The 17,590-nt window shown below is 36.0% G+C and overlaps 1 protein-coding gene across 6 annotated transcripts in view; it reads left to right on the top strand.

Moving 5' to 3' along the window:
- The window catches only part of PRKCI (protein kinase C iota), a 79,886-nt gene that overhangs the window by 32,442 nt on the left and 29,854 nt on the right, over positions 1–17,590 (top strand). For 4 of the 6 annotated variants that reach the window (XM_019946090.3, XM_019946089.3, XM_019946092.3 and 1 more), the window contains 6 exons: positions 4,821–4,910; positions 6,584–6,634; positions 10,537–10,622; positions 12,112–12,252; positions 14,872–14,926; positions 15,999–16,057. In XM_019946090.3, the coding sequence (XP_019801649.2) occupies positions 4,821–4,910; positions 6,584–6,634; positions 10,537–10,622; positions 12,112–12,252; positions 14,872–14,926; positions 15,999–16,057 (482 nt within the window). The remainder of the gene's footprint in view (positions 1–4,820; positions 4,911–6,583; positions 6,635–10,536; positions 10,623–12,111; positions 12,253–14,871; positions 14,927–15,998; positions 16,058–17,590) is intronic. The other 2 variants (XM_019946091.3, XM_033855461.2) reach the window with 2 other exon arrangements.

Here is a 17,590-nt window from a genome sequence, read left to right on the forward strand (position 1 = left end):
TGTCTCTGTTTTGTAAATAAATTCATTTGTATCATTTTTTTAGATTCCATAAATAAGTGATATCATATATTTGTCTTTCTCTGTCTGACTTCACTTAGTGTGATAACCTCTACGTCCATCTATGTTGCTGCAAATGACATTATTTCATTCTTTTTTGTGGCTGAGTAATATTCCTTTGTATATACATATACCACATCTTCTTTATCCATTCTTCTGTTGATGGACACATAGGTTGCTTCCATATCTTGGCTGTTGTGAATAGTGCTGCAGTGAGCACTGGGGTGCATACATCTTTTTGAATTAGATTTTTCATCTTTTCTAGATATATGCCCAAGAGTGGGATTGCTAGATCATATGATGACGCTATTTAGTTTTTTGAGGAACCTCCATACTGTTTTCCATAGTGGCTGCACCAATTTACATTCCTACCAACAGTGTAGGAGGGTTCCCCTTTCTCCACACCCTCTCCAACATTTATTGTTTGTAGACTTTTTGATGATGGCCATTTTGACTAGTGTGAGGTGATACCTCATTGTAGTTTTGATCTGCACTTCCCTGATAATTAGCAATGCTGAGCATCTTTTCATGTGCCTGTTGGCCAACAGTATGTCTTCTTTGGAGAAACATCTGTTTAGGTCTTCTTCCCACTTTTTTTTTTTTTTTTTTTTTTGCGGTACGTGGGTCTCTCACTGCTGTGGCCCCTCCCGTTGCGGAGCACAGTCTCCGGACGCTCAGGCCCAGCAGCCATGGCTCACGGGCTCAGCCGCTCCGCAGCATGTGGGATCCTCCCGGACCAGGGCACGAACCCGTGTCCCCTGCATCGGCAGGCGGGCTCTCAACCACTGTGCCACCAGGGAAGCCCCCCACTTTTTTTTAATGTATAAATTTATTTACTTTTGGCTGCGTTGGGTCTTCATTGCTGCGTGCAGGCTTTCTCTAGTTGCAGCGAGTGGAGCCTACTTTTTGTGGTGCATGGGCTTCTTATTGGGGTGGCTTCTCTTGTTGTGGAGTGTGGACTCTAGGCGTGTGGGCTTCAGTAGGTGTGGCACGTGGGCTCAGTAGTTGTGGCCCATGGGGTCTAGAGAGCTGGCTCAGTAGTTGTGGCACACGGGCTTAGTTGCTCCGCCGCATGTGGGATCTTCCCAGACCAGGGCTCAAGCCTGTGTCCCCTGCATTGGCAGGCGGATTCTTAACACTGCCACCAGGGAAGTCCCTTCTGCCCATTTTTTTATTGGGTTATTTGTTATTTTGATATTGAGTTGTATGAGCTGTTTATATACAACTTCCTTTTTAAGACTAAATAATACTTCTTTTGTATGTACAGTCATCCCTTGGTGTCCACAGTAGATTGGTACTAGAGCCTTCCAGGGATACCAAAATTTGGTTATGCTCAAATCCCTTAAATAAAATGGTGTAGTATTTGCATGTAACCTACGCATATTCTTCCATATTCTTTAAATCATCTATAGATTACCTATAATACCTAATACATTGTAAATGCTATGCAAATAGTTGCCAGTGCATGGCAAATTCTAGTTTTAGTTTTTTATGAACTTTCTGGAATTTTTTTTTCAAATATTTTTGATCCGAGGTTGATTGAATCCACAGATTCAGAACCTATAGATATGGAAGGCCAACTGTATATACCATGTTTTGTTTATCCATTCATCTGTTGTTGGACACTTGGGTTGCTTCTACCTTTTGGCTGTTGTGAATAGTGCTGCTGTGAACATGGGTGTACAAATATCTGTTGGAGTCTCTGCTTTTAGTTCTTTGGAAGTATACCCAGAAATGGAATTGCTGGATAATATGGTAATTATATGTTTTATTTTTTGAGGTTGTTGCATCATTGTACATTCCCACCATCAATGCACAAGGGTTCCAGTTTCTCCACATCCTTGCCAACACTTGTTATTGTCTGTGAATGTTTGTGTGTGTTTTACAAAACCTTATGGGTTTGAAGTGGTATCTCATTGATTTGCATTTTCCTAATGATTAGTGGTGTTGAACCTCTTTTCATGTGCTTGTTGGCTATTTGTATATCTTCTTTGGAGAAATATCCTTTGCTCATTTATTTATTTTCGTCGTTGTAGAGTTGTAGGAATTCTTTACATATTTCGAGTGTTAATCCCTTATCAGATGTATCATTTGCAAATATTTCCTCCAATAGGTTGTCTTTTCACTGTGCTGATAGTGTCCTTTTACACACACAAGTTTTTTTTTTGTTTGTTTTTGGCGGTACGCGGGCCTCTCAGTGTTGTGGCCTCTCCCGTTGAGGAGCACAGGCTCTGGACGCGCAGGCTCAGCGACCATGGCTCATGGGCCCAGCCGCTTCACAGCATGTGGGATCCTCCTGGACCAGGGCACGAACCCGTGTCCCCTGCATCGGCAGGCGGACTCTCAGCCACTGCACCACCAGGGAAGCCCCACACAAAAGTTTTTAATTTTGTTGTAGACCAATGTATTATTTTTTTTCTTACGTGTGCTTTTGGTGTCACATCCAAGAAATTGTTGCCAAACCCAATGTCGTGAAGCTTTCTCCCTGTGTTTTCCCCCAAGAGTTTTGTAGTTTTAGCTCTTGCATTTAGGTCTGTGATCCATTTTGATTTCATTTTTATTTATTATATAAGATAAAGGTTCAACTTTATTCTTTTGTATATGGTTATGTTTGGATATTTTATAGTGAATTTTTGTTAGTTTATATAGGTTTATAATGGTATTATGATTATGTTAAGGAATTTTTATCTAGTGTTATAGGGATTTGCTCAGAATGACATGGTGGAGGAGGATAAGTGAGTGAGTCCACAGGTGAAACAGGATTTTGTAATATGTTTGAAAATTTCCAAAATAAAAAGTTAAAAGAAGAGTTGGGGACTTCCCTGGCGGCACAGTGGATAAGCTTCCGCCTGCTAATGCAGGGGCCACAAGTTCGATGCCTGGTCCAGGAGATCCCACATGCTGCAGAGCAACTAAGCCTATGCTCCACAACTACTGAGCCTACACACTCTAGAGCCCGCGTGCCATAACTACTGAGCCCGCGCTCCACGACTACTGAAGCCTGTGCGCCTAGAGCCCATGCTCCGCAACAAGAGAAGCCACCGCAAGCAAAAGCCCATACACCACAACGAAGAGAAGTCCCTGCTTACCGCAACTAGAGAAAGCCCGCGCAGCAACTGCAGACCCAACGCAGCCAAAAATAAATAAAATGAAAAAAAAAAAAGAGTTGGTAGACCAGGAGAATGGTGTTTAGAAACCCAGACACAAAATTTCTGTAAATAGTCAGTGGATAACTTTGTTTGATGGTATAGCGAGGTCAACCAGAGTAAAGACAAAACATGCCATTGATTTCAGCAGCTGCTTCCATGACGTTAGATACGGCAGTTTTAGAAGTGTTTGGACTAAAACCTGATAGCAAAATTTTGAGAAATGCTTGGAAGATAGGAACATGGAGAAAGCAATGTGTGTTCACTCTTGATAGGAAGAAAAGCTATTTCTATTAAGTCTAAAAGATTATAAATCTATGAATTAAAAAATACAAAAGCAAAGTATGAAGTCAAAATTCAAAGGCCCTGTCCCTTTTTCTTCCGTTTCTTCTCGCTCACCCCCTCATTTCAGTCTGTAGTTTACTCTTGAGACTTGTGGCTACAGAATGAATGGCACCCTGGGCAGGAGAGAGGTTTTTGAGAGGGAGACTCAAACATGCCTTTGCCTGAGAAGAGCTAGTGGAAGGAAAGAAAAAATGAAGATAGAACTGGGGAGGACTAGTGGAATAATGCCCAGAGAAGATAAAGGAAAGGAGGGACTCAGTGGCCAAGTTGGAGAAAAGAACAGAGGCACTCATCTCTTTGAGTCAACAGGAAAGGAAATGACCTCACTTTTCGCTCTGAAGTAGTAGACTGAGTTCCCTGCTGAGAGTGATTGAAGTTTGGACAGGGTTGATGGCATCTCTTGGTGTAACCAGTAACCACAAGAATGAGTAAAAGAATGGCAGCGTTGAGGACCCAGCTCAGGCCCAGCTATGTTCGAAATGACTTTTTCATTGAGGAATGCCATCGTACAGGGGGACTTGCCATCTCATTGATTTCCAGGGATGACTCAGTTCACTGGCTGGTGGACTAAGGGAGATGTTTCTTCCTTGTCCTCTCTGTGTGTAAGTTTACTAAACTAGGCATTTACACTTAAAAGCAATCAAGTAGGACTGCTCTTCAGTCCAGAGTACTTTAGTAGCTATGCTTGTTTTCTGTGAGCCTCTTAAGCAGGCTCTCCGGTGAAGGAGAAATTTGACAAAATGATTAAATAGAGACCTCCTCTGATCATATTGTGGTGATGAAACCACTTTCACTTCCTCTTTTGAAGAAACAGGTAACAGAAAACTTACCCCTGGCCGTTAATCATGTTGCCGTGACAATCAAAAGAAAGAAAGAAAGAAAAAGAAATCCAGACACAGAGTTTCTATAAATAGTCAGTGGATAGCTTTGTTATAACTTTTTTTGCACTGACAGTCTAAAATGTGGTCAGGGTAGATTCTGTTTGCTATATTTTGAATGTAAACATCATCAAGAATTAAATGGTTTTATACATTTAAAGTTTGGTATCTGTGAACCTCATGTAATATTTTGTAGAAATAGGAGTGGGAGTTATGTTACCTACTTCAGAGAATAGAATTGTCTAAATAAATATCTCAAGTTTAGTCCTTGTCAAATATTTTCTGTAAGTATGAAATTGTTTTTCCTCAAGATTTTATGTAGTAGAAATTGTTTACTGGTCATATGTAGAGGATTTTAAAAGTGAGCTTTACTTTTCCTTTTTATATTTTTTAGGAGACCCATGTACAGTATCATCTCAGTTGGAGTTAGAAGAAGCCTTTAGGCTTTATGAGCTAAACAAGGATTCTGAACTCTTGATTCATGGTAAAGCAATAGTCATTTCCTACTCTTCTAGAACTATACTTCTTTAAAAACATAACCCTGTATGCTTAACCATTTAAAAACATGGTCCTGATGTCATTTTCTTAATCTGTATCCCTCCTTTCTATGTAATTGTCCTTGTTCAGTAGTATCTCAAATGCTAGAGAAGACAAAATCGATCAGCTTCTTATAATCTTAGGAAATTTCTTATTTGTGTATACCTTCTTGGGTATTAAACTGTGATCATCTCAGTGTTTTACAGCAAAGTTTTAGCATAGAATTTAAGAATTGAGAGCCCAGTAGAACCTAAGTCATCCCCTTGCAGTTTTGTAATGTATGCAAATGATGGTTTCCAAAGGTAAGATATCTTAAATGTCCTTTCTTTTGTTTAAGGGTTAACTGTGAAACTATTTATGTAGTAATCATAGACATTAGTGTGTTAAAGGTCAGCAAGCCTGAGAGGTGGGTAGTTGTATAGAAGGAGAGACCTAAACTCAGCCATCATGTAACTGGTACATTGTAAACCTGGGTTGTAAATCTAGGTATTCTCTTTCCAAATCTGTGTTCTTTTCATTCTGCCATGCTACCCCTCAAATTTTTTAGGTCATGTAGAATCCACTTAATATGCTTAATATAATTGCAATACATTGGCAGTATTTCACATAACGTTTTTGGGAGTCTTAGGAGACTAGACCTAGGGAACTCTTTACAACTTGAAACAAATATAAATCTCCCCTCAATATAATGACTTATTTCAATATCTTGTTATTATTCCTTTGTACTTTCCTTTACAGTGTGATTTTTTTTTAAAAAAATAGTTTGATTTTTGTCTCCCTTCAGAATTTGACATAGTGACTCCCATGGGATTCATACTCTAATTTGTTGCGATCCTGGAAGAATGTTAGAAGTCTTCCTTTGGTCATCTCTGTCTAGAATAAAGCTACAGTGAATGTTTAAAGAAATTATTTGTTTTAAGCTTTATTGCTTTTTATGCTATATCAGAGATCTGTTTTCAGAAGTTAGCTTATATTTCAACTTTTAAAAATATTCCAGGAACTGTGTTTCCCATACTCTGTGCTCAAAACCATGTCCTTTTTTGTACATCACAGACTACAAAGAGTTGACTAGATGTTTATAAATGTACGATTTCATTATATTCTATCTCTTTATAAAAATGTTTTGAATTAACATTTTTATAAACCTGTAGCTCCTAAGACAAAACTTACATTTTTGGATTTGGATACTGTTTTTAATGTTAATTTATTCCTAAGTTTAGAAAAACTGTAGTGGCTTATGTTTATATTTGTATACACTTTGTAATTTTAATTCTTCATCCTAGCAAATTTGTCACTACAATGAGAATTTAAGGAAATAGTTAATGATTTCTCTAATGACCAAAAAAAAAAATCAATTAGTGATGTAATAGGGATTGGAACGAGTAATTTGAGCTTCTGATGCATTGTTTGTGGATGTTCGCTTTCATAAGTATTTCTTTTATTATAGCCTTGGTAAAATGGGTCCCTTCAAAAAATAGTACTGACCATATGTTAAGTATCTTGTGTCAAGAGAAGGTCAGGTTTAAATTTAGATCAATTTATGTGATATTTGAATTTAAAATTCTGTGTAATTTGTATGTTTTAAATATGCTGTATTAATTTTAGTTTGTTGTTTTTCAGTATTCCCTTGTGTACCAGAACGTCCTGGAATGCCTTGTCCAGGAGAAGATAGTGAGTGTTTATATACTTCATACCTTTGAATAGAGTTATTTATGATACAGTGGCACAAGAGAAATCAGAAATAGAACTTTTAATTCATTTGATTTCTTTTCCATTCTTCAGTCTAATTTAGAGTATATTAGTAAACTGCCTAAAGTCTCTACTTTTCCCAAATCGAAATGAGGCAGTTTTTTTTTTTAATTAAAAAATCATTATTTATTTATTTGGTTGTGCTGGGTCTCAGTTGCAGCAGGCAGGCTCCTTAGTTGCATCTCACGGGCTACTTAGTTGTGGCCTGCAAACTCTTAGTTGCGGCATGCATGAGGGATCTGGTTCCCTGACCAGGGATTGAACCCGAGCCCCCTGCGTCGGGAATGCAGAGTCTTAACCACTGTGCCACCAGGGAAGTCCCAAAATGAGGCAGTTTTTAATTACAACTTACTGACATAATTGTCTATTGTGCATTTGAAAGGAAAATTAAGTTGATTTTAAGTCCTTTCCTGTTTTTTTTTTTTTAATTAATTAATTTATTTTTGGCTGCGTTGGGTCTTTGTTGCTGCGCTCAGGCTTTTCTCTAGTTGCAGCGAGCAGGGGCTACTCTTCATTGTGGTGTGTGGGCTTCTCATTGTGGTGGCTTCTCTTGTTGCAGAGCATGGGCTCTAGGCGCATGGGCTTCAGTAGTTGTGGCACGTGGACTCAGTAGTTGTGGCTCACGGGCTCTAGAGCACAGGCTCAGTAGTTGTGGTGCACGGGCTTAGTTGCTCCATGGCATGTGGAATCTTCCCAGACCAGGGATCAAACCCATGTCCTCTGCATTGGCAGACGGATTCTTAACCACTGCGCCACCAGGGAAGTCCCCATTTCCTGTTTTTTAATCTTGGAAATTTTCAAACCTATGGAGAAGTTGAAAAAACATAGAAACATTGAAAACAAAGATACCCATATATCTTTACCAAGATTCACCAATTATTAACATTTTCTATGTTTGCTTTATCTCTGTATCTGTGCACACACATGCATACATGTATATACATAACAAACACTTGTTTTATTTTTTTTTTTATTTTTATTTTTTTTAAAGAAGATGTTGGGGGTAGGAGTTTCGTAATTTATTTATTTATTTTTGCTGTGTTGGGTCTTCGTTTCTGTGCAAGGGCTTTCTCTAGTTGTGGCAAGTGGGGGCCACTCTTCATCGCGGTGCGCGGGCCTCTCACTATTGCAGCCTCTCTTGTTGCAGAGCACAGGCTCCAGATGCGCAGGCTCAGTAGTTGTGGTTCATGGGCCTAGTCGCTCCGCGGCATGTGGGATCCTCCCAGACCAGGGCGCGAACCCGTGTCCCCTGCATTAGCAGGCAGATTCTCAACCACTGCGCCACCAGGGAAGCCCTTGTTTTATTTTTATTTTTTTTTTGTGTACCCTTTGAGAGTAAGCTGACGTGACACTTTACCTCTAAATACTTTAGCGTGCATCCTTAAGAATTGTTATGAAACTTCCTTTTGAATGTCTAAGCTAGTGGTTAGCATTAATGAGATGAATTGAAAGAGGCAACTATTTGGTCTGATGGAATTTGTTTATATGTGTATATTCATATATATATATATACATATGTGTATATATTTGATATATACATATATATACCAAATTTGAATTTAATGTATGGTATAATTTATAGATTGTAGATATTAGGCAACTCATTTTTATTTGTGGTTTCTGTACATACCCATGACTTTAGAAGGAATAGTAGTAAATGTTTTGCTTTGTATTAAGTGAAATAGCTCTAAAGTTTTAATCCTGTAACTCTTCGTGCAACTTGGTGAAAAGGAAAAATTAAAGAACTGGGTGTTTGTATATAGAGTTGAATGAGGGCTATGTACTTTATAGGAAGATGGGGAAATATAAGGAGTAGGTAGGCCTCTGAAGCAATAGTGAAAAATTTAGGTTTGGATTCAGCTAGGAGTATTTCATTGGGTTTCCAGTGGCAGATGGATTACAGCCAGTGTGGGCTGCCTTCACAGAGGTGTTGGAGAAGTAGCTCTCCTTTGTCCAGGCCAGTGTTTTGAAAGACTTGCCATTATAGCAAATCTTGGTTGCAGAGTCCCATCTGCAAATCTATTATGGGTCTGTAGCACACTTGCCAGATAAAATGTCTTTTCCTACCTTTTCACTGTATTTCATGCTCACTTTCCCACTTTAAAATTTGCTGGTGGGGATTTTTACACAGTCCTCTCCAGTATAATTAATATTACTAAACTAGAGCATGGAGGAAAATTGATAACCATTAAAGTGATCCCTTGGCTCTTTTAATTCCTAGGCAACATTAACATGTTTAAATTTAAGGTATATCAAGTTGTAGTTCATGAAAGTTTCTGAAATAAGATGTTCTTTTAGGTTAAGATATTAACAAACTTTCTGCTTTGGTTACTCCTAACAGAATAAATAATTAAAAATGAAAGCATATATATTTTAGGTTCTATATTATGCTGTCTCAGAATTTCTAATTCAGAGTATTTCACCCATTTCTTTCTATCTTAATTTTAAATAGTAGACCCAGTGCTACATTTGCTTTAAAATGAGTTATGAGGGAATTTGCTGGTGGTCCAGTGGTTAGGACTCTGCGCTTCCACTGCAGGGGGCATGGTTTCAATCCCTGGTCGGGAACTAAGATCCTGCAAGCCACGCGATTCAGCCAAAAAAATAAAATGAGTTTAGAAACCTAATGGAATTTCCACAGTGATTACTATTACTGTGGGATGACTAATAGACAATATATTTAATAGTGATTGACTTCCAAAATTACACCAGTGGACTTGATTTGATCTCATGGAACCTCTTTGTTTAGGGAATGTATTTAGAATAGTTAAAGATATAAAAAAATATAAAAACCATTGCATAAAAGGTTGTTGTGAAGAGAATATTCTTGTGGTTACAAAATGTCCCTTATACGTTATTTACAAAAACGTACCTATACAAAGAAGAAAACTAGCCATCACTGCCTTTAACAGAGTGATTGAACACGTAGTGGGAGTCAACAATCTCACATTTGTACATTTCTTGATGAGATGCAGTAAGAAATATACATCACCTGTGTATTAGTTTTGCCAAAAGTATTTAATACTTTTTATCTGGGAATCCTTTTTTTATCTGGGAAGTGTGTTACAAATCCATAATATATTTGAGTCTAATGAGGAAACAGACAAATCCAGAATGTAGGTCATGATATAAGACATCTGCCTAGACTCTTTCAACATCATGAAAAGCAAACAACAACAAATAAGATAGAGTGAATGTTTTAGCATACATTAAAGAGACAAAAAAGGTATAGTAATGAAATTCAGTGCCTGAATCTTGATTGGATCCTGGAGAGAAAAAGAAAACTATGAAAGACACTTTTCAAGCAAATAGGGAAATTAGCAGATGAAGTGTATATTAGGTGATATTTAATTAATGTTAATTTTCTAAGACACAATATGGTATTGTGGTTAAATAGAATTAGGGGGAGTGTCCTTAATCTCAGGCAATGGATACTTAGGTATTTAAGGATGAAGTGTTATGATGTCTGCAATTTATTTTTAAATGATTCAGAAAAAAAAGTGTATGTGTAAATAGAGAAGAAAGCAAATGTGGCAAAATTATAGTAATAGATAAATGTAGGTGAAGGATGGAGATGTTTATTCTTTCAACTTTTCTGTGGGCTTAACATTTTTTCAAAATTAAAAGTTAGGGGACAATTAAAAAACAGAAAAGCCTAGTCTCTTGATGACTTTTATTTTTTCACTTTCAGATTTTTATCAATATTTTTTTTCCTGCAATGAATATCATGAAAAAAATCACAGACGATTATAAAATGACTTTATATTCACACTTGCTCTTTTTGTTTCTTCCTTTTTTTTTTTTAACTTTTAATCTCTCTTCAGAATCCATCTACCGCCGAGGTGCACGCCGCTGGAGAAAGCTTTATTGTGCAAATGGCCACACTTTTCAAGCCAAGCGTTTCAACAGGGTAAACCTTAGTTTGCTGAATATTGATAATTTGAGAAATCTGGGTTTTTCCTCTCTACTGTTATTCCTTTCTAAAGGAGTAAGTAGGATGACCTAAAATTCCCAGTTTGCCAGGGGTAGTACATCTGTTATCTTGAGGTAATTTTTAATAGCATCTCCTTTGACTCATAAAAATGTTCCAGCTTGGATGATTAGTTATATGGTTACCCTAGCTGTAAGAAAGTTGGATTTTTTTTTTAGTATAATTCAAGACAGCCAGAAAATAAGCAAGGTTTATTTTGCAAACCATTTACTGTTGTAAATTTTTTTTAGTTTTCCCTGTTTTAGAAAATGAGAATTGCAGTCATTTATCTAGCTTTTAGTATGTACCAGGCACTTTTCTGAATGCTTGCCATATAGTGACTCATTTAATCCCTGCAACAACCTTGTGAGAGAGGTACTATATATTTCCATTTTATAGATGAAAAAACTGAGGTGCAGGATGGTTAGATAACTTGCCCAAGATGACACGGCTAGTAAGTGGCAGAGCCAAGGTTGGAGATCAGTCTGTCTCCAGAAGTCCATGTTTTTAACTACTGTTGTTAACTACAGTTATCCATTTCCATTCTAGAACTCGCGCGGTGTTCTCAATTCTTAATGTAATAGAAGCTACCACCCGAGGTTCCCAAATTCCTGTTCCCAGTAGCACTGATATTTAAAAAGCTTTGAAGTGAGAAGTCACTTTAGGCGTTGCTCTTTAAGAGAGCAGTGGTGTGGCTTCCCTGGTGGCGCAGTGGTTGAGAGTCTGCCTGCCAATGTAGGGGACTGCGGGTTCGAATCTCGGTCCGGGAAGATCCCACATGCCGCGGAGTGGCTGAGCCCGTGAGCCATGGCCGCTGAACCTGCGCGTCCGGAGCCTGTGCTCCGCAACGGGAGAGGCCACAACAGTGAGAGGCCCGCGTAACGCAAAAAAAAAAAAAAAAAGGGAGAGCAGTGGTGACCTAAATGGGAAGGAAATCCAAGAAAGAGGGGAAGAATGTATATGCATAGCTGATTCATTTTGCTGTACAGTAGAAACTAACACAACATTGTAAAGCAACTATACTCCAATAAAAATTAATTTAAAAAAAAGAGAGCAGGGCTTCGGTTTGACCTCTGAACAGACTGATAGGTTTATGTTTGCTTGGGAGTCCTTGCACAGCTTTTTCTGCTATGTGTTTTTCAAGTTTAATTCACTTTTCCTATTGTCATTACTCTGAACTTAATTAGGTGAAGACTGAAAATTCGTGGACTTAGGAAACAACATGTTGCAAATTTCAGTCTCTTTAAAACAAGCTCTCCTTTCTGTTTATTTTCCCATGACCATCATAGCTTTGGAAAAGTTATGTATGATGAAGGGAATTGAGTTAGAGAAGAAGGCCACTTACTTTCACTATTTTATGAGCAAACTGTTGGGAAATGATTATGACCTTTTTTTTGTTAATAAAATACTGTTGAATTACTTTCTCCAGCGTGCTCATTGTGCCATCTGCACTGACCGAATATGGGGGCTTGGACGTCAGGGATATAAGTGCATCAACTGCAAACTCCTGGTTCATAAGAAGTGCCACAAACTTGTAACAATTGAATGTGGGAGGCATTCTTTGCCACCGGTAAGACACTGTTGTCTAATTTTTTTTTTATAGAGCATTTTTGATAACACTGCTAGAACAGAAGGCTAAAATAGGGGGGTGTTTAGGAATCACAGCTCAACAGTGTTGTTACAGAATGTGGGTAGGAATACTTTAGGAGTCCAGTTATCATGTGAATTTTGGAATTGTTATTACAAATTTGTTTGTAGGATATGGTTAACTTCTTTGTTTGACCTGCTACAAAATGATTTGGTCTAAATTAGGAAAATGTAAGGAGAACCATTTAAAAGATATTTTTCTCTTCTTTAAGCTAAACTCTTTAGTTTATAGCTCCCATTATTCTAGCATCTATACTAAACAGATCAGGTGAGAAGAGTCAGAGTCTTCATGTTTGCTCTGTAAAGTGTGAGATTACTGGTGAGTTGTTGCATTTAAAATTTTTATTTTTCACTTTCTATTTTAAATATGAAATTAAAACAAGTTCATTATAGAAAAAATAGAGAATAAAAATGAATAAAGAAAAATTAAACAAAAACCCCCATGAAATCTACCATCTAAAGGTAATTGTCATTTAGTGTATATTCTTCCAGAAGTATGCAAATTTATATGCATAAACATTTAAAATTTTTCTATAGAGTATAACGAACTTCCAAATACCAGTCATCCAGCTCCAACAGTTATCACCTCACGACCAATCTCGTTTCATCTATACCCCACCCATTTAACCTGCCCTCATCCTATATTGTTTTGAAACAAATTCCAGATGTATTTCAGTATGTACCTCTAAAAGATAAGGACTGTTTTTTAAAAGTAGCTAAAAAATAAGTTCCTTATATCAAATATCCATCAAGGCAATGTTCAAAATTTCAGTTTTCACATAAATGTTATAATTTTGTTTTCATAATTTTCATTGTGATGAGTCAGGATTTAAATGAAGTTCATATTTGCAATTGATTGCCCATATTTACAGTTGATTGATATGTCTTAGATATTTTTTAATTTACTGATTCTTCATCTCTCTCTTTTTTCCCTTACAATTTAATTATAGAAGAAACCGTGTTGTCATTTAAAGTGATCCAGAATTTTTCTCTTTGCTTCTCCATGGTTATGTTTAAAATGTTCCCCTGTCCTCTGTATTTTCTGTATATTATAGCTGAATGTAGAGGTTTGATTAGATTCTGGTTTTTGTTTTTTTGTGGGTTGTTTTGAGACTGTTTCATAGAAGGTGGTGTGTTTATCCATCAGAAAGCATACAATGTTTGGTTATGTGTCGTTCTTTTACATACTTTTTAACAAAAGTGAGGTCATATTTGTACTATTTTCTAACCCATTTTTCTCACTGAACAATAGATTTTGGTCATCTTTCTATATCTATCTATATCTTCATCATTTTTAGCAAAGTATTTTATGTGTCTATACCATAATTTATTTAATCTGTTCCCCATGATTGAACATTTGAGTTGTTTTCTAAATTTTCCTATGAGGAAAATCATAATGAACTTCCTGGTAAATAAATCTTATTATTTCCTTAAGGATTCAGAAGTAGAATTACTGGTTTAAAGGATATGTGTTTTTAAAAAGATCTGGGTTCGTCTTTCTAAGTTATCTTTTAGAATGATTATACCATGTTTATTCGTAGTACCTTCTTTGGACATTGTGGAAGTAAGTTATTACTGGTGGCTTGTTGGTAGTAGAATTATTTAGCCAGTTCATGTAAGTTTACAAATGGGTTTATAGTTAGGGAGGTAAAAAGCCAATTTTAAGGAACAGCAGAAGGCCAAAAATTGTGAACATTATTTATCCAGGTTACTGTTGATATTCTTGAGTATTCTTAGGCAATGGAATGACTTGTGTGAGTTCATAAATGTAGAAGGAAAGAGGGCAGTGTTAGTGGTTATATTGATATTTTAGGATGGTGCTAAACACATTGAAAAACCCATGAGCTTATTTTTAAGGCAGCCTTAAAAGTATAACTTTATAACTAATGCTGCTTCTCAGATTTACTCTTTCTTGCGGGTATTCATTAAACGTTGGTCCAAAATTAACGAATAAGTAAGATTTTGGTTTGAATTAGCATTGTTCCTGAGGTTATTGGCAGTTAGTTTCTTGGATGTATTTCTTTTCCATTTTTGGGTCACTGACCCCTTTGAGAATCTTCAGAAAAATGGGAAACCCATAAAATTTTACATATAATTTCAAGAAGTTTATAGACATCTTGAAGTCTATTTCTGGACATCAGCTAAGTAACTCTATACTAAGACTCCTTTTGCCAAAGACTTAAAGTGAGTATGTGGAGCTCAAAGGAGGAATAGGTGGTATAGAGGAGAAATAAATCAGAGTATGTAGGAGTTCAATTTAATTTCTAATTGATAGTCTGAAATTCGTTTTGTGTTTTTTCTGTGATCTGTAAAATGTGATAACATTACGTCATTCATAGGAATGTTGTATGGTTTCACATATAATAGAATTGAAAATAAATTATATATAGTAATGTAATTCTCACTTATTAAGTTATATTCTTTCAAATTTAAATTTTAATATGCTGTGTCTCATTGAAATGATGTTGTTTCTGGATTTATAGAGGTATTGGGATGTAAAAAGAATGCACTAATTTACTGTATCTTTGGAAATGATTTGTAGGAACCAATGATGCCCATGGACCAGTCATCCATGCACTCAGACCATGCACAGACAGGTAAGAATGACACTGGCACAAACCATTGCTCACTGACAAAGTGTCATTTAAAGACTTCTTTATATGACTCTTATACCTAAATTTAAAGACATTTATATTCTTCCCAAATAAAAGCTAGGTAACCATATTTTGTGGTGTTAACATCAGTCACAGTAGTTAACATGTGTTTGGCATTTTAAAAAGACAACTATGTAAACTACAACAGATGGCTATTTTCTTTTATTCAGATAAATTTCTTTTGAGACCCCTTTATATTCAGCAAACCTACTTTTTTTCCATAATGAAAACATATACTGATTTTGTGGACCGTATTAACTATATTCAAGTGACCTGTTTTTATTAAAAACTCTATTATGAGATGAAGAAATGATGTAAAATATACAGAGATGCTGTATAGACAATTCAGAAAAGATCGTGTGAGTTCAAATGTCTAAAAAAAACCCAAATGTCTAGTAGATACAAAACCTTAAATGTGTCTCTGGGAAATTTGGAGAGCAATTAAATGGGACAGAGCAGCCTGATCTGGGAAGAATCAAGAAAAAGAAAACAAGGGAGTTTTTCTGGAAGGACAGAATGTAGTATCTTGTTCATGGAAGAAGCTGGTTGTATGAAATGTAGGCTTTTTTTTTTTTTTTTTTTTTTTTACCCAGGTAGCTTTAAGGAATAGAAGCCTGGAGTCCAACTGAGTCCACACTAGAGACCCTCTATCACTATGCCTCAATCATACTAATATAATTAAGTAGGGTTTATAGAGTCACCCTTTTGGAAGGAATTGATTAATTTGTAAAGAAGAGAAATATTTTTTTAAATAGCAAAAGTATTTGTTAAAATCAGTACTTGGCTATTGATTGGTTCCTCCTCTCTTTACCCTCATTAAAGATTAGAATTTAACTGGTATTTATGTATAATTTGTTATTAGTAGGACAGATACTCAATTTTAAATGATGAACACTTATTCAGAAATAAAAATTAAGAAAAATCAAATCAAGAGAAAATTTTAAGTGTAACTCAGTTAATGTATACTATGTTTTTCTCTCTCTTTTTTTTTTAATGTTTGGGATTGGTTTTTTAGTAATTCCATATAATCCTTCAAGTCATGAGAGTTTGGACCAAGTTGGTGAAGAAAAGGAGGTAAGATAATTAATTAGTCTTATGGTACATTATGTCATCAGCTTTTTAATGTGACAGTTTAAAAATATGACAAATTGACTTGCTTAAATTTTAGACCATAATTTTGTAGGGATGATTTTTAGTGATTCTAGAGTTTTATTCTGAGTTAATTCAATAAGTAAATTGCTAAAATCATTTAAATTAAGAAAGAATCTGATGAGATAACATATTCATTTTAAGATAGCATAATCTAAAAATTATAATGCATTTAAGAATGGCATTTAGAATACTTGGTAGTATTGTTTAAAATATAGATCCTTCCATTTTATGGGCTAATTGTTTATTTAAAATATAAATGATTAAGCATCTTAACTGCCCATCTTTTTTGACTATTAAACATTTTATCAGCTTTTAAAACAGTTTAATTAAAACGATAACCAATTTTTTGAAAAAAGCTTATGGTAAAAAAGATTTATCATGCCTCACACCTTCCACTCCCACTTTGACTTCTGAGAGGCAACCCCTTTTAATCATTTCTAGTTGTGTCCACATTGTTTATATCTCTCTTTTTCAATTTTTCAACTTTATATATTTCTAACCATGAAAGGTTTAAACTAGTACACTACCCCGCCCCCCACCCCCGGCTCCCCCGCTTTTCTCTTCTCTTTCCGATGTTTGATAGGTGTATCATGTTTTACTCTGGGTAACCTTTTTATTACAGAAAATTTCAAACATCAATAAAAGTAAACAATACTATTCCAAGCTCCTGTGTCCATTACCCAGTTAAAACAATTGTCTGTACGTGTTTTGTCTACCAGCTTGCCTCACTCCTGTACTGTTTTGAAGCACATCTGTTGGTTACCTATTTAATCTCCTATCTCAGTTTCTTATTCCATCAATTTAGTCAATGCCTTGACTCTCCTTTAGCCATCCTTTCTCTTTCTTCCAGCTTTCCTCTTTTAGCTACATATTTACTTTTATGCTGCCAAGGTTATTAACATTCATAATCTGTCCTGCAAGTGTAACCACATCTTTCATATTTTGTTCATTGGTTGACAATGAGTCATCCAAAGGAGGAAATTCTTAATAATAAGGAACAAATTCTCTGTTCTTCTGGCATGATGAGTTAGTAAAGTTTCCTTTTGTTTGATCCTTGATGTTATTTTATAGCTTTTTGTTCTTTTGGGAATTTCTCATTGCCTTAAATATTATTTATTGGTTTGGTTGTTTACCAAAGACTCATTTGGTTTTATTTTCAAGACTTTTAATACATTTAAAAATTGAAGAATAATATAGAGCAAAGTGCACAAGTCATGAGTACATAATCTTGAGTATATAGAGCAAAGTGCACAAATCATGAGTATCTATCTGGGTCAATTTTCACAGGGTGGACACTACATAATGACCACACAGATGAATAAATAGGACCTACTACACATCCCAGGGGCCCATCTTGTACCTTCTCCAAGTCACTGACATTCCCTCCTCCCTTCAAGTAACCACAGTCTTAACACCACAGATTAGTTCTGCTCTTTTCCCCAAGCTTTTTATAAA

This window comes from Tursiops truncatus, chromosome 4, assembly GCF_011762595.2.
Source record: "Tursiops truncatus isolate mTurTru1 chromosome 4, mTurTru1.mat.Y, whole genome shotgun sequence".
NCBI lineage: Eukaryota > Metazoa > Chordata > Mammalia > Artiodactyla > Delphinidae > Tursiops > Tursiops truncatus.